This window comes from Perca flavescens, chromosome 14, assembly GCF_004354835.1.
Source record: "Perca flavescens isolate YP-PL-M2 chromosome 14, PFLA_1.0, whole genome shotgun sequence".
Lineage (NCBI taxonomy): Eukaryota > Metazoa > Chordata > Actinopteri > Perciformes > Percidae > Perca > Perca flavescens.
This window is the reverse complement of record NC_041344.1, coordinates 15,058,797-15,079,737: the sequence shown is the minus strand read 5'-3', so window position 1 is coordinate 15,079,737 and position 20,941 is coordinate 15,058,797. Positions and strand designations below refer to the sequence as shown.

At 39.5% G+C, this 20,941-nt stretch overlaps 1 protein-coding gene across 1 annotated transcript; it reads left to right on the top strand.

Moving 5' to 3' along the window:
- The first annotated feature begins 1,598 nt into the window (after nt 1-1,598).
- LOC114567749 (brevican core protein-like) lies at nt 1,599-20,050 on the top strand. Its single transcript, XM_028596857.1, is given in 15 exon segments — nt 1,599-1,768; nt 8,828-8,907; nt 9,052-9,146; nt 9,148-9,412; nt 9,684-9,858; nt 10,109-10,236; nt 10,365-10,658; nt 10,816-11,679; nt 12,442-14,115; nt 17,516-17,623; nt 17,765-17,923; nt 18,024-18,106; nt 18,207-18,351; nt 18,486-18,668; nt 19,252-20,050. Coding segments are annotated over 15 exon segments (4,395 nt in total). The 5' UTR covers nt 1,599-1,748; the 3' UTR covers nt 19,374-20,050.
- The last annotated feature ends 891 nt before the right edge of the window (nt 20,051-20,941 follow it).

The following is a 20,941-nucleotide window of genomic DNA, read 5'->3' as shown; positions in this document are numbered from 1 at the left end:
ACCATGGGAGTGAATGGAGTTGTCAGAACACTTAATAAAGTTTGACTTTATCTGACTGTTTTGTTGACATTCCCTTTAGCACAGCTCCATATAGTGGATGTATAACATAACCCCAGTCAAACGTTTGACTGCAGTATCTAGTATTCTATTCTATGCGCCTTATAATCCTGTGCGCCCTATATATGAAAAAAGTTCTAAAATAGGCCGTTCATTGAAGGTTCGCCTTATAATCCGGTGCGCCTTATAGTGCGGAAAATACGGTACACACAATACAGTAATGTGAGCTATATAAATTAGCTGGATTACATGGTTAAACGTAATTGGCTCTTTCCAGTGTATCGCAGTTTGTACTTCGTCCATAGCAAATCCCCACTACTCAGTCCCAAAATGTCCCAGTTAAATATTAAAAGTCGTAAACATATTCTTTGTAAATCTTTACAATCATTCCCCAAAAGAACCAAGCAGGCCTGCATTGTTGAACAATCAACATTTTCCAAAACTAAGCCATTTTCTATGCGTAGCTCGTAACTCAAAGTTTGTTATTTTTTCCCAAAGCGAACAGAGTTTCAGAACGGCAACACAGAGCGGAAGGTGAGGGACATCCTGTCATGTCAGGCAATTATCGTGGAAATGTACTTCCGTTGATCCACGCTACCCTCTGTGACACCAGGCTTTTCGTCCTGCCTTCAACTTTGGCCATTTTAAACAACTATAAACTTTTAGAATGTACTAAATATATTTGTTTACTTTAAGATGACAGGATGCATAATGAACAAAGGAAATATTGCATGTGGTCAAATGCTCAGGGACCCCATGTAGATTTATCCGGCCGTAAAACCACAAACGCATGTATTGCTCTTCAACAGCATTTAAAATAAAAAAATAAAATTGGTGCAGTGTTTGTATCAACAGAAAACTTCTATTTTAATGCTATTTTGAAGTACATAGTGCTGTGTGACTGTTTTTTTTTTTCTAAACGAGCTACAGTTAATGACTATTAAATTGTGACATATGCCTGCTGAGTTTATGGGTCACAAATCAAATGCTGCATGGTGTCAAACACGCCCTGCAGATTGAAGTTTTAAACTGACAGACTGAGCAGCTGCTGCTGTGGTCTGTCACACAGGGACTAATCCTCAGCAGGATGTTGCTAACTGAAACTGCTGGTGATACATGCAACATTCTTCAAGGTGATTTAAGAAGACCAATAGTTGACTTTAGTGTGGAGGAGGTGTTACTGTCAGCTCCCTCACCTTCCTCCTCCAGTATACAGTAGGTGACCGCTGCTGGCAATATCAGTACCTGCAGCAGCAGCAGCAGCAGCAGCAGCTGTCTATTGCTGCTGCGCTGACTCCAGATGACGCTCAATGCATTTGTCGTTTCCCTGCAGGCAAAAAAACAACCTCATAGGTCATCTCTCTTCACTTCATAGCCTATTACATCGGTTATTTTAGATGTCATCCCTCCCAATCCCCTTTGACAAGCACACGCCATCTCCATCCAGATTGTTGGGTGGAAAAGTGGGCAGTGATTAAATGTGATTTCATATCTGGCTTCACTTTCTCTCAACTCCCTCTTTTCTCACCGAGCCTCGGAGTCGCTCGGACCGCAATCCAAACTCCCCTCATATACCTGCGCACAGCATCCAGAGCTGCGTTCCTCCAACAGGACAGTCGCACTGCAGCAAGCTGAGTGGAGCTGACGGAAAATACTTTTTACAGCCGAGAAGTCATCCCGCATCAGCTGAAATGCTGCTGAGAAGAAGCCGGTAGGTTATTTTTTTATTTTTATTTATTTTTTGCTGTTGTGTTAATGATAGGCAGTTGATGCGGTCTAACTTCTTTTAAATGTATAATGTCATTTAAATGATGGTGTCATTTCAAGAAAATGACCAGTTCGTTACCAGTTAATGGCTTTGCAGTAGTTGCTGTCCTCAGGGGAGGTCCTGAAATTGTGGCCTTAGTTCATTTTCTCTGCAGAAAATGTCATTTTGTGGAACTGGCGCACTTAGCTAAGTATAACTTTCTTCTAATTGGCTTTGTGTTTAGTTTTTTTGCAAATCACGAACCCGTCACTGTGTTTTAAAAGAGCATAGCTGGTGGACATGTTTCTCAATGGCGTTTGCCACTTCAACCACATCATCGTCACTGGTTATTAAATAATTGTGAGGCGCTGTAATTATTTTTCACACAGGTGAGCATGCTTTCAATGTTCATGAAACTGAATAAAAAACTGCGACAGCATTGACTTACTGTCCTCTGCATTTATAGAAAGCATAAAGCAAAACCACTTCTAAACCTATTCATTTATTTAATTTAAATTCTATTTTCTCTGGGAGTAAAGGTCGAATGCTACTGATTTTAAACTCTGAAATGATGTTCCTATGTGCCCTGCAGGAGACACAAGAAGCCAGCTTTTTGTCTTTAGTGCACAGCTCTTCTGTTCATTGTCTCCACCTGAGGGTTCAGGTAGACTTCATTAATGGACAGAGATATAGTAACAGAGAGATAACAGACTTTTAAGGATTCCTATTTCTTTTATGTGATGGTCCAGTTGCTCTCTGGATATTAGCCAGTGGAGCAAGTCAAACTAAAAGCACTGGTTTGGTTTCTTGTAATTTCTAATAAAAATGTAGCCATTGATCGCCTAAATATTTATAATATTTGACCCATCTGTGGCAAAAGCATTACAACTTGAAGGTGGTCTCTTTTTAAACATCAGGTAATAGAAGCAGATTCTCAGTAAAGTGACTCTTGATTCTATGATGTAAATGTTGTTGTCATCAGCGCTCATATTGACACAGAATGTCTGAAGAAAAGATTTTCACACTGTTTTTTTTACAAGTAGATATTTTATAAATTGGCTGTGCATGTTGCATAGAAGCAAAGGGCAAGAAAACCCACTGCTGTAGGTAACAGGTATGATGTTGAAGATGGTGACCAAACAGCCAACATGGAGACTCTGAAGTTCTAGCTGTTCTTGTGGAGGATGACGGGCCCTGAGTTGTAGTAGAAATAATTAAACAGCTGCAGGTTTCAGAATTGCTGCCCAAATCTTTTTTCAATGACTCAATTTCTCATAATAAATAAAAAAGTGCAAACGAAACGGCAATTCAGCCGAATTATCATGCTAGAAACAGTGGACGACGCGATAAAATTGCTGTTTCTAAGGGTGTATGCAGAATAATACTTCTACTGCAATTACATTATAACAAGTCTGTGTTGAAGCAGAAGTTGAAGATACAGATTATTTTACTCATTACTCATATTCTGAGGATTGTTGATCCTTATGCATAATATAAACTGGAGTCAGGCCATTTATTTTCTAATAAATAGTTAGTTAATCATCCTGGAAAGAAATGCCTAGTCAACAATGTGAAGTAGCAATGAGTATGTGTCCCCTTATTTGTAGTTAAAGCTGAGGAATAGCTTTACTGATACCAGAAATAACCAAATACATAATGCTGGTGTAGGAATAGTTGACTTTAAAATAAAGAGTTCTGTTTGCCCAGATTCTACTAAATTCATGGTTTTGCATGGTTTATAATGGGCTTTCTAAGCACGGGCTGTGGTCAGTCCACGGATTTGCTGAGTCAGGCCTGAGATCTGGTATTTGTTTGATCCTTCGACTCGTTCCCAGGCACGTTGGGTGGTGAATTATATGGTGGGTGGCTTTTCCAAATTGGTCATCTGGTTGGGAGACAGACAGTGGGTTTAATGGAAATGTCTGCACGGTTTGGGAGGTGGGATGAGTCCTTTGATTGACTGCAACTCATCGGATGTGTGGAGGTGTTACGTTTGCTGGTGCAGAGAGTTGGAGGATCGGTGTTGAGTGAACAGTCCCTGTTAGGTCAGACAGGAGTACTCAATGACCAGTGCTTAGATGGCGGTACAACATCTGGAGCATTGGCTTGTTTGTGAACTTGTGTTTTTGTTGTGATTAATTGGGGATTTCTTTTTTGATGGGCTTTTTCTGGTGCTAGGTTACCAGGTGAATGTCTTCAGCATAGATACATTTAAAGGATCTGGTCATTTGTGTTTCATTGATACAGAGGCCAGTTAGGCTAGGAGCAAGAAATGATCCTTGTTATTCTGTCCTCTATATACACTTAATCTGTCCGAGGGGAATTCTTAACATTTGTTTGTTGACCTGAAATTGCAATAAAGACAATAGCTTATTTTGGCCTGATTTTCAAAATTCAGGGTAGAATAACAGAAAAACATGACATTGATGTTGGTGGCATGTTTGCATAAATGATCCAAGTGGCCCAACAGTTAGATTAATTTAGCCACTTCTAAAAACCTTTGATTTTAGCTATCGATAAAATGGAGGAGAGTAGGGAGTGTCTGTGAGATGACTGATACATTTTAAATGTAAGATTAAAAGCGTCAGAAAGAGGGAAAGGTCCATGCCAATTTAAACTGTCCATCTTTGTTTAAATTTATGTTGGTATTACATTAAGATAAGACAATGTTATATGTAAATCAGGTGCCTTCTTAAAGAAACTTCTACCTTTGTTTAAGTAATTTACGTTGCACTTCTTTTCAATTGTACATTTAGTTTGAACTCCGTACCATGTAACCACAGTCTTGAGTCAATAAATCTAAAAGAATTAGAGAGGTTTGGAGATGAAAGGGGACGTATAAACACTCATGGGAGACATAAACGTAGACTAGAGTGGATTGCTACATATTTAAAACGTGCATTTTAAGAGATCCATACTTCATTTTATCATAGACTCATCACTGCCAAAGCCAGTCCAAGCTCAGCGCTCCACAGGGCTTACATCAGTCGAACCCGGTGTCTCTGTATGTTTGACCTGGCTAAACTGAGATCAGGAGTAATTTTCCTGCTTGTTGGTGGAGTTGGGGTTTGCCTGAGTTGACCTTAATGCAGAGTACTGCAGAGGCCACCCACAAGATGTAGTGAGCAAGCTTTAGTAGTCAGTACAGCACCGACGGGGCTGTCAGCATCTGATTTTATGTTTTTTGTTCACTATAATCTATTACATTTTAGTTTCAAGTTGACAAAGTTAAATACATGCAGTAGGCTTAATGTAGATTTGACTATGTTTCTGCAGGAGGAGGAGACTGGATTAGTTCTGCTTGTGAATAATGCATTGGCTGCAGTTTCTAGACCTGTAAATCTGTGGGTGGCATTTATTTTAAGCTCGACTTTTCTTCATTGTTACTCTCATTAAAGAGTGCAGAGTTCCTGGTCATGGCGAGGCCAAAGACTTTGTGATCTAAAAACAAAATAACCAGCAGAAACAAGGATTTTCTCCTCTGTCATTAATCTGAATGCACAAACTCATACACAAGCACACTCACAGAAGTAACACCATTTGAAACAGTGTGCAGTGTCTTAATGTGGCCTTTTGTACAAAGCCTGCTCCAGAACCATTCTTAGTGGTTGAAAACTTCTTTTTCCATCCTTTTAAAAGAAGCGAAAGAAAGGAAAGAGAAAAAGCAAGCAAGTGTGCCAGTGCCCCGTCCTTTAATTTCCTCCGAGGCCTTTTGTGAGGGAGTCGGCCCGAAGTGAAAGCACAGTGTGCAGCTGTCCTCCTGGCCCACTGCTTGCTTTTTGTGAGACATTTTCCCATCAAGAATACTAATAGTGATACCAGCCCTGTGGAGTCCACCCAGCTGGCTGAGGAAACAGACAACACTTATACTGCCATCAAAGAAGGCCATTTAATCTGACACAAGTTAGCGAGCTGTGTTTGTGTCGATGTATTTGATATACAGATGCAGAGAAATGTTATCAATGCTTGTTTAACTTGTGGCTCACTTTTGTGGTTCTGGTAATATTTATAATTTTTTCTTTATTTACTAGAACCACCAACTTTACCACCTTGAACACATGTATACTGTGTGTCACCAACATGCCTGTTTAGACAACTGAATGGTATATGAGTGACACATTCTGCCATCTTATGTCTGTTTATTAAAACTTCATTTTGACAGAGGTAAACACACACACACACACACACACACACACACACACACACACACACACACACACACACACACACACACACACACACACACACACACACACACACACACACACACACACACACACACACACACATATACATATACACACACACACACACAGTACCGCTTTTGTGCTCAGCTCTTTTCATTTGTCCCTGGAGACTGATTTTGAAGAATTGGAGGTTTATTTTAGGAGTGCTATGTGGCAACAGTCAAACAATCTTGGACTCTTTTAAGAGTTAAAGCTTTAGTGTGTAACTTTTTGATATTAATAAACGTCCGTTACGTTTAAGCCATTGCCAAATGAGTTGATATGAAGCTAATTAAGACTATCAGCTCCACATAACTCTCTCTGTATTTCTCAGTATGGCTATGTTCAGAAGATTGTGTTGTCCGGTGACTTTACCGCGCCGATAGTTTTGTTGTCATTACTTAAAATTCCTCATAGGGGTGACAGAAACTACGGACTATAGCTTTAAAGAGTTTCTCTGCTGAAAAAAAAAATGCTTACTTAAGTACTACTTTATATTTCTACTACTACATTTCACAAGGAAATGTTGTACTTTTTACTCCATTACATTTATTTTACAGCTATAAGTGACATTTCAGATTTACAAACCAAACATATGACCGATTTATAAAATCCCCTCATAGTATATAAAGCAGTTATAATTAGCTCCACATCAACCAACTACAACATTGAAGTGCTTATTACATGGTAATACATAAATGATAATGATCCAATAATATAATGACATCATTCTGACAGTCACTCTACAAAATGCACTTTGATCCATTAAAGGGGAATTTTGGTATTTTTCAACCTGGACCCTGTTTTCCTGAGAAATAGGATATGTAACAGAATCTTGATATATATTTGATCAGTGCTGCCTAGTTTTACAGTTTGACTGCAGTTCACAAGCAATCATTGACACTGTATTAGGGACTCTTCGGCTCTGATTGGTTGTTAATCTCTGGGCGCGGTGGAAACTTGCAAATGCCATTAGGGGCACTAGGGGGAGGAAGAGGAACATGATTTTTTTTCACATATAATCTGTTTTATGTAGTTCTGTCAGGATATAGTGACAGCACAGTGACAGTACATTTACAAACAAGCAAGAAAACCTACAAATCGTTTAAAGGAAATGTAAAGTAAAATAGAATTCAGAGAGCTGCTTTTAAATGATAAATGAACATTTGCAGCTTTATAGTGGCCGCATCAGGAGGTTGTGCGAGGTCACTGTGAGCGTCCTGCCATGCCTTCTGGGTTAATAACAGGGCTATACTGGTGACGGAGAGCTGGCAGGATGCTGCTGGGCTGAGACGCCGTGCCATTAGCTCCCGGAGGTGATGAATGGCTCGTGGTCGCTGAGGCTGTGCTCCCAGTTTGCCTTTGAAAATCAGAGAAGTTGCTCTTTAATACTTCATACATTCACTGAGCTTTACGATATGTTTTTCAGTATCTTGTGGTACTTGCTTTACACAAGTTATTATGATTTTTTTCCAAATGTACAATACATACACGCAGCTGACAGTTTCTAAGTTACACCTAGAGAAAACTAATGCAGTCTAATACAACCGGTCAGGTTATAATATCCTGTTTTTTGGTGAAAATGTTTGCAGGAGGTGTTGATTCAACTTATTAGTTTTGGAGGCTTTAGCCTCTGTTGCATTTTATTGCATTACACTCGTAGATGTTTTTGATATTATTTCAGAAGATGTGTCAGTTTATTCTATTTTTAGGGTGCCTTTTTAACATCTTGACAAGGACAAATAGATGTAAATTAGACTTGTAGACTAATTTTGGCTCGTTCAGGTCTTTTTCTGTTGATCAATGAGAACTGTCCCTGTTGAATATAATGATGAAAAAAAATTTCAAATCCATTTATATCAGTGAGAGTAGACTAAATATAAAACACCTCTTAGTACTGTAAGTTCTCTACTGATATTTTATATCTGTACCCAGTATACAGGACTAAAATATCTCAACAACTATTGGATGGATTGCCGTGAAATTAATGTTCCCCTTAGTGCTAAACTGAGATGTCAACATGGTAACATTAGTATTTAACTTAAATCACTTCTGTTCCCACGTACAGCCTCACAGATGCCTTGGCATGACTGTAGACGCTTAATCTTTTATTTATTTATAATATCTACTCCCAGGGGAAGATTTTAGAGTGAACTTATTTTCTTTTGTTAATAAATGATATTGTTCCTCTCACCTTAAGTTCTAAATCCTTCCTTTTTTATGTGATTTATATATATATGTTTTCTGGCCATTTTTTACATAAACCCACATACAATAAAGCTTTTGTTTCTGTCTTTTTACAGCATAAAATGTGGTGGTACAATTCAGCTCTAAACAGTATTACATAAGCATCAAATGCAGATAATAAGGCTAAAATTCAGAGCATTACAGTGTAACCATGGGTCTGTCTCTTCACTCAGCTGCGTATCTACAGTATATATGTGCAAAGCTAAAACCACAGTAGGTGGATCCTGTAGATAGCACAAAGGTCTGCAGGTTTTGACCTTTAATAGTACAATAAATCAGTTAGGTGAGATCAGTGGAGCTGAATCAACACAATACGACTTCCAGGGTCAGTAATCGCTCGCTCTGCCTATTAAAGGTTAAACGTGTGAAATTGGAAACTGGTAAGGAGAAAAAAATATCATTAATTTGTTCTTTCTAACCCTGAGTTTACAACAGGAATGCTTTATTAATCTTTATGTGTGTCATATTTTATCTAATACTACTACTACTACTACTACTACTAATAATAATAATAATAATATAATCTTGTGTTTCCTCTTTATCTCCACAGAAATGTCGAAATACTTCCACTTCTCATTGAAGTCTGCCGCCTTACTCTGGCATTCCCCACACAAACTCCATCTGCATTTGGTACGTCTACATTTTCCCATTATCTCTTACTTTCAGGATCCATTCACATTCAGTTGTAAGCAAAGGCAAAGATAGGCCATGATTCACTATTCTCAGCAAATTTACAGAGCTGCTCACTTCTTCACGCTCTTTTTTTTCCTATAGAAGATGTCCGGCAGCTCCAGGTGAACATCCCTCACTCAGGTCCGATTTCCGCCCCACTGGGCAGCTCCATCTCCATCCCCTGCTTGGTGTCTCTGTCCTCTTCCTCCCCTGTTGCACCGCCGGGTCAAGTGGACCGTGGTGTCTGGTGGCGTGGAGACGCAGATCTTGGTGGCGCAGGGTCAAAGGGTGAAGGTCAATGTGGTGTACCGAGACCGCGCTACCTTGCTCAACTACACTTCCTCCCCTGATGATCTGTCACTGTGGCTGGGAGACTTACGCTCCAGTGACTCGGGTCACTATCGCTGCGAGGTGCAGCAGGGCCTGGAGGATGCCAGCGACCTCGTACAACTCAAAGTCAAAGGTAACAAAATGAAAGACATGGATTATCACTGAAGCTTTGGAAAGAATTAGATGTACTGTATATACAAGTGATATAGGATACAACATGTAGTGTAGTGTAGTAAAGAATATAATTGCGTGCTTTGTGATCGTCCTGTTATAAAACATCTGAATAATTTATTAGATTGACGGTCACATTTGACATAAATCAACATTTACTGGCCACATACTGTTGTTCAAGAAGCATTTTTGTATATCTGAATATACATGTGTGCTAATGTGTGTTTGTGTAGGTGTCGTATTCCACTACAGAGATGCTTTGGGCCGCTATGCGTTTTCTTTCCATCAGGCCCAGAGGGCTTGTGAGGCCATTGGGGCACAAATCGCGACTCCTGACCAGTTGCTGGCGGCTTATTATGACGGCTATGAGCAGTGTGATGCAGGCTGGCTGGCAGACCAGTCTGTCAGGTATCTCATTGCCTCTGTATCTGCTTTTTCCATCATAAAACTTAAACACTAATGCTTTAATGGCTGCAGCTCTTTGTTTAATGAAAATATTCCAAACCTTTGTTTAACATTTCCCCAAAATTCAGCCTAAAGTGTAGATTATTTGGTATATTTGGAAAGTACATTATCGCCACCAGAATTTAAAGCCACTTTTTTAAAGTTCAAGGGGTTAATCTTACGGGAGAAATGCTGATTGTTTCCATTCTTGCAGGTACCCAATCCAAGTGCCCCGTGAAGGTTGTTATGGAGACATGAATGGTCAACCAGGAGTGAGAAACTATGGGACAATGGATCCAGATAATCTATTTGATGTTTACTGTTATGTGGAGGAAGCTGACGGTATGAATAATAATTAATAAATAAATAAGAATAAATAAGAGCTAAAATAATAAAACAACAATATATTAGCCATTATTTATTTAGACAGAGTGTGAACAATGTAAACATTTTATATTTTGTGTTTGTAGGGGAGTTGTTTTATGACTCCATCCCACAGCAGTTGTCATTTGATGAAGCGCAGTCATACTGCAGAGCTGGAGGAGCAGAGCTGGCTACAACAGCACAGCTGTACTTGGCATGGAGTGAAGGTCTGGATCGTTGCAGCCCTGGCTGGCTGTTGGATGGCAGTGTGCGCTACCCCATCATAGCCCCGAGAGAGCGCTGTGGAGGGCCCCAGCCAGGCGTCAAAACCCTCTATCGCTTTAGCAACCAAACTGGCTTCCCAGAGCCATCCAGCCTTCATGACATGTATTGTTTCAAAGGTGAGTATTTTGCTTCTTAAGTATTTTGCTGCATTAAATAATATTAAATGTACATGTCAAAAATGCATTGGATATGCATGCAAACTGTTTATTCAAAAGAAATGTGTTTTTTATAATTCCAAAATCTCATTTTTAATCAGTTATCTGTCCTCTACAGATAGTAAAATTACTCCCACCGACTCTCCCATGGACTATGTGGCCACAGAGCCTGAGGACATTGGACAAGATGTTGTTATTCTTATGAAAACAGATCAAGAGCTGCAACTGAACCAACATTCAGAACAGGTGGAGCTCAAAGCTCAAAGGGTATTCGAATCTTTTCCCCTTTTCTCCAGCTCTTCCACTGAGGCAAATGACACGCACCCAACAGTTAGATCAGACACAACAGAGTCTCCTCTCCACACCACACCTACAGAGAATCTCCTCCAGGCATTGAATGAAACTTCATCTACCACAGAAATGAGCTCCCAGCATCCTACAGCACTTATGAACAGCACTATCAACACCACAGACACCTACGATTTCCCACAAAACACGTCATTACTGCCCAGCGTTTACAATGAGACAGATTTCCACCGTAACTTGAACTTCACCTTTCACCAGTCTGAGCCTGAAAGCACCACAGGGTTTCCCGAACCATCATATGAACCTCAGACACATAACCAAACCATTCCAGACACTCATCCTGAACAGAATACATCTGAGAGGCCAAAAGATTCCCAAGAAATACAAAAGACCAACTTGCATTTTGACAGATCGCAAGCCAATTATAGTGAAAAAAACAGCAATCATGCTCAAGAGGAGAGCTTCTGGGAGTTGACCTCAATGACCCTTGACCCCGTGGTTCAAATGAAGATGGAGGAGGCAGCAGTAGAAGATTCTGTGCAGGTGTTACTCTCAACTCAGGCCTCAAAAGAAGAAGGAGAACTTCTTACACAACCAGCTCAAACTACAAAATCTTCCATTAAAGAGCTAACCTCATTGTGGGCAATTCTGGATGGGTCTGGAGATTTTTCTCAAGGTATGTCAAGCATAGATTTGAGTTTCTAAATCTTACAAAACAACAAACATCAATATCTCGGATGAATCGTTCAACATTTGAGAATTAGATGAGAAGATTATTAATACCACTCTTGTGTCTGTAGTATGGTAAATATGGAGCTACAAACAGCAGGCGGTTAGCTTATTAGCACAAAGACTGGAAACAGTGGGAAACAGCTGGCCTGGTTCTGGTCAGTGGTAACAAAATTAAATCAATCTACCAGTACCTGTAAAACTCTTTTTTGTAAGTATAGTATAGTTATATCTTGTTTGTTTAATTCGTATATAAAAAAAGAAGTGTAACAATGACAAGTTGCGGTGTTACGGGGGTTTATGTAGTGGACTATTTCCTGGCTGGGAGCAGCAAGTTCCCCAAGTCTTGTCATGCCATATACTGTAAACTCCTGTAACACCTCCACCTTCAACTTGATATTTTCACACTTTGTTTTTTGTATGGATTAAACAACCCAGATAAAATGTGTTTATTAGTGAGTTTTAGAGGTACTGTAAGGCGGATTTTTACAGAGCCAGACTAGCTGTTTCTCCTTGTTTCCAGTCTTTGTTATAAGCTAAGCTAACTGGCTACTGGCTGTAGCTTCATATTGACAGATATGACAGTGGTATCAGTCTTCTCGTCTTAGTCTTGGCAAGGAAGCAAATAAGGGTATTTCCCAAAATGTTAAACTCTTCCCCTAATAGATGGATATCCAGCTCTGAAAATGCATTATGCTTTCTTTTCTAGAAAGTGACCTTGACGTCGAAGCAGTCGGCTTCATCTCCACATCAGATTGTTCAACTTCTGGCTTTACCACTGCAATCCCCGATCTAACCCTCTCATCTGGGTCACGGCATTCTGACAAACCAGGCTTGGATATCCTCGCCACAGCACCACAGTTGTGGGAGTCCTCCATTTCTAGACAAGAGGGAAGTACAAGTTTAGAATTTGAAGAAACAGTCACTTTGGAAAGTGACGAAAAACTTGTTTCTGGAGTACGCTTAGCTACTACTGAGTCTCCAAAGGAGTCGAACACCACCCAGTTGCCTACTGATTCCTCCAAAGCACGATTTCGCACATCAGGTTACAGACTGTATTTGGATACTGTGACCACTGGGTATGAAGAGGCAAGTGGACATGAACTTGCTACAGTTACTGCAACCCTTGGAGAAGATGTTAAAGTTGTCCCAACCTTTAAAGGGGATGTTAAAGTTAGCCAAATCATTGAAGAGGAAAATAAAATTACCCCAACTCTTGAAGAGGAAGTTACAGTAACCCCAATCCTTGAAGAAGAAAATGAAGTCTCCACAACTCTTGAAGAAAAAGCTAAAGTTTCCCTTTTTCTGGAAGAAGCTAACGTTGCCCCAATCCTTGAAAAAGAAGTTAACGTTACACCAACCATTGCCCTTGAAGAAGAAGTTACCGTTACCCCAACCCTTGAAGAAGTTAGTGTTACCCCAACGCTTGAAGAAGAATTTGACGTTATCCCAACCCTAGAAGAAGAAGCTAGCGTTGACCCAACCCTTGAAGAAGTTAACATTACCCCAACCCTTGAAGAAGAAGCTAGCGTTGATCCAACCCTTGAAGAAGAAGCTAGTGTTGCCCCAACCCTTGAAGAAGTTAACATTACCCCAACCCTAGAAGAAGAAGCTAGCGTTGACACAACCCTTGAAGAAGAAGCTAGCGTTGCCCCAACCCTTGAAGAAGTTAACATTACCCCAACCCTAGAAGAAGAAGCTAGCGTTGACCCAACCCTTGAAGAAGAAGCTAGTGTTGCCCCAACCCTTGAAGAAGTTAACATTACCCCAACCCTTGAAGAAGAAGCTAGTGTTGCACCAACCCTTGAAGAAGAAGATAGCGTTGACCCAACCCTTGAAGAAGAAGCTAGTGTTGCCCCAACCCTTGGAGAAGAAGCTAGTGTTACCCCAACCCTTGGAGAAGAAGCTAGTGTTACCCCAACCCTTGAAGAAGAAGATAGTGTTGCCCCAACCCTTGAAGAAGAAGCTAGTGTTACCCCAACCCTTGAAGAAGAAGTTAACATAACCTCAACTTCTAACTGGGATCTCCTGACCACCACAACTGGACCCCAGGAGTCTCTGAATGATCTTGAGTACAGCAGAAAAAATCCCTCCATCACCTCCACAGCAGTTCCTGATTCTTCCTCAGGTACAAAACCCACTGCTGCTACCACAAAGACGACCACCATCACAAGCACCACGCACTGGTCCAGACGCACCTGGAGCCCGACCACCTCAGCACCCAATGTTTTCCACAAGACAGCTGAGCCCCAGAAGGTGACAGCCTTCATACCACCAGTGGATCAAGGTCTGGTGGATGTTGAGTTTAGTCTCACCCAGCCGCCCACCCTGCTTATCTTGCCCAATGAGAGGGCAGCTGTAGGCGGAACAGGGAAAATTTCAGGTAATGTTAAAGCCACTCTCATCAGCCTAACCGTCAACCTCTTGCTACTCGACGCAATGATGCACTAAAATCCCTGATCTGTCCTCAACCCACCTTTTTTCCATTTTCTGTAAAACACCTCCCCTCCTTTTTCAAACGACTTCCCACGTTTGTTTCACTTGTTCTCTCAGAAAGCCCACTCACCCTTTTGACTTCTCCTGCTTCACCTTAAAAAGCTCCTCACTTCTCCCCTTGTGACCCCCACCTCCCCTTCGAGATACTCACACTGGAACAGCTCCCGTTTGACAACTGTCAACAGCCCACTCTTGTTGTGCATGATGTTTTTCTTCCTCATCCAAGGATTGACTTCTGTGAAGTACTGTTGTAATATACTGGTATGTTTATGAATGAGTGTTTCAGTCCTTCTTCTACAGTGATTTTCTGCTATACTGATGGTGGTCACGTTGGTAAACATTTTCTTAGTATCTTGATCAGTGGGTTTTATTTGAAAAAAATACATCTCTGCACCAAACAAGCGTAGATTATTCTCTTCACAATAACTTTCTTCTTGCTAACTCTCTCACAGTGTCTCTTGCATTATTCTGGAATAACTTGATAAAGGAACTTAATCTTTCAGTGGAACATCGATCAGTGCAACAGCAGTAATGTTTTATATTTAATCCATAACTTCACATCAAGTGTTAATACTGTTTCCCCAGATTTTTAGACTTCTATAGTTTTGTTGTTTCAGACAGTGTAGTACCAGAAGCACAGAGGGTTCCATGTGTATAAGCACAAATATTGTTCAGTGTTGGTTTGTTGTCAGTGGTATCATTTAGCAGTATGTTTTTCAATCTCCTTTATGGGTCATTAATGTTTTATACTCAAGTCATGTCTTATTGTTTAATTATGAGTTGTACATTGTTGTGGTTTTAGGTGTAAGAATGATAAAATTAACTAGTCAATGTTTGTTTCTCGTGTCATCGTCAGTTGATAAATGTTATTTTATTTTCCTTCAAGCTCAAACATTTAAGTTTACTGTAAAATGTTTATTTTGTTCCTACTACTAAAAATGGCAGCTGCAAAGTCAGTATTTTTGCAAGAATTGCCATCTGTTTTTATTTTATTTTGGCTTCAACACAGTAGGTAGTTACAAGTCTTGTATTGTAATCAGAAAACAATACGAGGCAATTTAATTTATATGGCACATGTCATTACAGGAAAACTCAATGTACTTTATATAAGATGCAAACAGCAACAGAACAGAACTTAAAATGATGCACTAACAAACTAGAGTGGCACTTCAAACTAGAGTGGCACTTCAGTGTGGCTCCATCCATCTTTACAGATGCCATCAGTGTTCTGCATCACAAAATAGACTTCTTTTTTCCGGCAATTCTGTCTTAGCAACTCCTTTACATGTTTTAATCAGCCATATTTGTGGTGATAATTGACACTGACTGCAACAGCTTCACTCAGCACATTTGCATTAAAATTGGTATCTAGAAATAATCTTCAAATTAACAATAGAACAGAAGTCAGAAGAGGCTTTTTTTTAGCTGTAATGACTATATATTGATCTATTCATGTTGATGAAGACTGGAGACCCAGCAGTTTAAGACAGTGGGAAAGCCACAACTCATTTAGTAATTGCAGTACTAACTTCACATAATCATTTACAAGCAATTTATTGTCTTGTTGTGTTTGAGGAAAACTCCACAAACAGGGAAATCTTGCAGACGTTTTGCAGAAAGGACTGAGAATTCAACCAATATCCGTGTGTGCAAACTTGAAAAAAATCGAAGTAAAGATGCCAGCATACATGGGTGACAGCACACGGTTTCATTTTCAAGTAAAAGCAAAACTGAATGATGGTTTTACTTTGAGTGCATATGATTCTCATTGGACTTGTGTAAAACAGTTATTATCTTCCACACATGCACACAACACACACACACACTGACCCACAGAGAAGTATATGAGTATGCAGTATAATGACAGACACTGTAGAGCTATATTGTTTATATGGTGTCAAAGGAAGCAAACAAACTAAATCCACTTGTAAAATGTTTAATTTCAATTTGGACATGCATGCCCTCCATTTTGCCTACTTTTACAAATTTAGAAAATTGAAAAAAGGTCTCCAACCACTCTTTTTCTTCAGGACTTTAAACAACTATAGGCTATTTATGTAACAACTACGTTTTGACAGGGACACTTTGCCCGAAGCCAACAGATCTTTTTCTTGTGCAGTGTAATCAGGAGTTTGACTACATAAAGTCATGGTAACAAAAGCCAATTTTCCAAACAGGACATCAACAAAAGGAACAAGTTTTATGGGAAACGACATGAGGTGACTAACAGATTTATTTTATATTTTCCTCGAAATCCCTTTATTACCTCCACTAAATAATCTGCAAATTGCAATTAAGTTTTTTTCTTTAACATAGTTTAGAAATTATAAATAATGGTCATATGCAAGTATTTTTAAAAGCATGGAAGAAGAGATGCAAGTGTGAAACAAATGTACAGAGGTTATTTTAATGACGGAGTAGCCTATGTGAGTTACAGGGCGAGAGTGAGTTGAAGTTAAGTGAAAAATTATTTTAATGCATAGCATCATCATCAGAAAATTTTTCACAGGAAGGATCCAACACCAGTGTCTTTATCAGTATGCACCATTATGTATTTGTATGTGCCATAACATGTTTGGCATACTATGACAGACCGTATGCTTTGGTAGAGAGTAAGCTATCAAAACAGATCACAACAAGGTCTGTTGATAATCATGTGTAACTGTGTCCTTGCATTTTGATTTGTAAGTCTTTTTTATGACCCGGTAACAAGAGTGATTGTATTTGGCATCATTCAGGCTCCACCCATTATCATTTGAAAGGTTTATTATTAATGAAAAGTGCAAGCAGAAGAACACAGAAAGAAGAAGCTCTCAGACGCCAGAGATGCACCAAAGAAGACAGAAGAGGACCTGAAGAGTTTGACCTCATGTGACACTCTGAAGTCTGTTCTCTACTGCCATCTGTTGGCTCAGTTGGATGCTGGTGCTTCAACATGTCCTTTTAATGGCCTGTAGAATGCCACTATTATTATATTTGTACATATATATCTACCTCTGTAAATATAATAATGTAGTGTGATAATGTATAATTCACTGGTATGCATGCACAGTTGCAATTAGTGCAGAATCACACTTTAATCTTTATTTCTCAAATCTTTTGATTCAGCAAAATCCATGTTTTCCCTGATATTTATACACAACATAATACAAGCAAATATTTAACTTAATAATATAATATAATCATTAAGTAAATTAACAAAATAAGAAAATATGCAGACTGCAAGCTGTGCTCTCATGTAGTTTCAGCAGCAGAACAACCTGAAGTGGCTCTCTGTTTCGTTTCAGATGCATGTTTGGACGATCCCTGTCTCAATGGAGGCACCTGTACTGACCGAGATGGGCAGATTCAATGTCTTTGTTTGCCAACATATGGAGGAGACTTCTGTCACACTGGTAAGCTGTCTGCCCTTTTCCACTGGAAATTGTTTCTGTCATGTCTGTCCTGACCTTCCCACAATTATATCTGCAACATAAAACCTGTGAAGGCATGTCAAAGACTCTTTGGTTGTCTGGTCTCCTCTGTGATGTTTTCAGACTTGGAGCGATGCGAACCGGGTTGGGATAAGTTCCAGGGTTTCTGCTACCGACACTTCAGCCAGCGTCTGAGCTGGGAGGTCGCAGAGCAGCACTGTCGCATGCTGGGAGCTCATCTGGTGTCTGTCATAACCCCTGAGGAACAGAGTTACATCAACAGTAGGTTATAGGTTCAACAGGATAGTTTGTCCTATACGAGTGATTTATTTACGTATTGTATCTTGAGGACTGTTTATAATTGACTTATTGTGCTCCCCAGACAACTACAAAGAATACCAGTGGACCGGTTTGAATGATAAGACCATTGAGGATGATTTCCGCTGGTCTGATGGCAACCCACTGGTGAGGAATATAAGAAACCATGAGTGTGACTGAGCTCATACAACAAATCTACTCAGTTCAAACACAATTTCACCCATGTCTCTTCTCCCCATGCATGCAGCTGTATGAGAACTGGTACAGAGGGCAGCCAGACAGCTATTTTCTGTCTGGAGAAGACTGTGTAGTGATGGTGTGGCACGATGATGGACGCTGGAGTGACGTACCCTGCAACTATCACCTTGCATACACCTGCAAGAAAGGCACCTGTGAGTAATATGAATAAAACATTTAGAGCTCCTCGTGAATGGTTTCAACTCCCTCATTTGGTTGTTTTGGGCTGTTACACCATCATACATCAGCCCCAATGAAGACCTAACTTGTGTCATCTCTCTTTTAACAGCCTCATGTGGTCCTCCACCCAAGGTCCGAAACGCCTCCATCTTTGGAAAAGTTCGACAAAGATACGAGACCAACGCAGTTGTGCGTTATCACTGCGCCAAGGGTTTCCAGCAGAGACTAAATCCTCTGATCAGATGCCTGTCTGCAGGAAGGTGGGAGAGGCCCCAGGTCCTGTGCATCCCTGGTAAGATAAAATATTGTCATAACCCTGACAAACAAATCTATATTTCTTAAAAACCTTCATTAAATTATTTTTTTTTAATTCTAAATTGTAACTTAAAGTAGAGTGTTCTTCCTGCACTCAGATATGAAGTGATACAGTGACTATGAGGCTGTTGTAGGCTGTCACACAGGGCAAGTCTTTTCATTTTACTGATAAGGTGTTTATGTATCTTTTTCCTCTGTGCCATAGAGCTCCACTTTTGTCCAAAAAACTGGAACGTCAGTGAGCAATATCTCTTCACTGAGTGACATTTCCCTTCATCACTATATACAGTACATGGGTACTGAAGTTTATTTTGAATCAATCCCACGCATACTGTAGTCCTGCCGTTAATACTCAGTCAAGCCTTTTACATTTCTATGAACTGATACATATTTGTGACCCATTTCTAAAGATTTACATCTTCAGGAAGAACAGATAGGCTTGGTGTGAGTGCCACAGACAGGGTATAAGTCATATTAAGACACAGACAATCATTGGGGTTTGTTGACAAGAACAGAAATAAGAAATAAATCTTGAACGTTGTTTTTGAATTACCTTCCAGAGGCCGGAGGTCCAATTCAACACCCTGAAGTGACATCACTGACCAGCAGCAACTCTGCTGCCATTGAAGATGACTTTGAAGCCACTAAAGAGACACCACAGTACTGGGACATCAAGTTTTAAAAGTCAGCCATGCTTTCCTTCCTTGTCTTCCTTTCCTAAATTCTGCTGTTGTAACATAACAAGGTGCCAAGAATCAAATCCTTTTTACCAATGAACGCTCAAACAGGACAAAATGAACCACAGACGCAGAAAGACACAAACTGAAGCTTCCTTTCAGCCAAGAAGCCTGAATGCACAGACAGGCGTTGTTTTCTTTTAATGGAGTTAAACATTCCTACTTTTTGATGACCTTTTCTACTGTACTTTGTTTTATTGTTCTGACTAGCAGAGCGCCAAATAGCTTAAAGAAAGAAAGAAGAAATACAGTAGGCTAAACTCCTAATTATTGTCAGCTCCAAATCTACAGAAAGAACTCTTCTCTTTGTGGTTTTTGTTATATCAGGAACCTTTTTATAAATGGTGCTAATGTCTTTAAAAACCTTTGTCTCCAACCAAGATATTTGTTTTCCCTGCTTTGTCAAAGAATCTAATGACTCCAAAGCACAAAGTCAATCTTAAGAAATTGTCAATAAGTACTGTACATATATTCATTTTCACACCTGTTATTATTGCTGTCCACATTCTTCTGAGGGAAACCTTTTATTTCCAGCAGACGCAGTTTTGTTCGTCAGCTTTATGTTGTAATAAAGTTTTGTAGAACAGAGCAAAGAATAAATCGTTCTCTAATGTTACCTTTAGCACTGTGTGTGGGCTTCATTTCATGTTTAAGTAGACATCCAGCACTCACATTGACAACACAACAAAAAAAACTTTTGAGTTTTTATTTTTCTATTACTGTTGGACAGAAAAAGTGGAAAGAGTAGTAATATCACTTTTATGGATTATGTGGCATTTCAAGAGAGAAACGGTGACAGATAAAGGTTTTGGTGAAATCCTTGAGGAATGAGTTTAAAGTTTAAATGATTGATAGATAAACTGCCCCTCTCCTCATGCAGGAACACCTGGGACGTCTATTTTGTTCTTAGTTTTATTTCTGAGGCTGCATCCATCACGTGGTATCACTTTTTAAGACATAAATGGTTTAAGGTGTAACTACCTTCTTGTTGACAACGGTGGAATTTAACTAAGTATATTTACTCAAGTACTGTACTTAAGTACAAATTTCAGGTATTCATACTTAACTTGAGTATTTCCATTTTATTCTACTTTACACTTTTTCTCCACTAAGAAATAGTGTACTTTTTGCTGAACTAAATTTATCTGACAGCATTAGTTACCTTTCAGATGAAGATGTGATACCTCAAACATATGATCAGTTTCTAAAATATGCAGTTATAGATGAAATTACCCAACAGTACATACAGCTGTTAAAATTAGCTCTGCCTTGACAACATTCAGATGCTGCTTAGGCGGTAATGAATCAGGAATAAAATTCCAAAAATACATATATAATAAATGTAACACTTTGAATGGGGCTATTTTGTATATTTACTTTTGATATTTTAAGTACAATTTGCTGCTAATACTTATGTATTTTTACATAAGTAAGGTTTTGAAAGCAAGACTTGTACTTGTAAGATAGCATTTTTGTTTATTGTGGTATCGCTACAATCTGAGTGGTTCTTCAA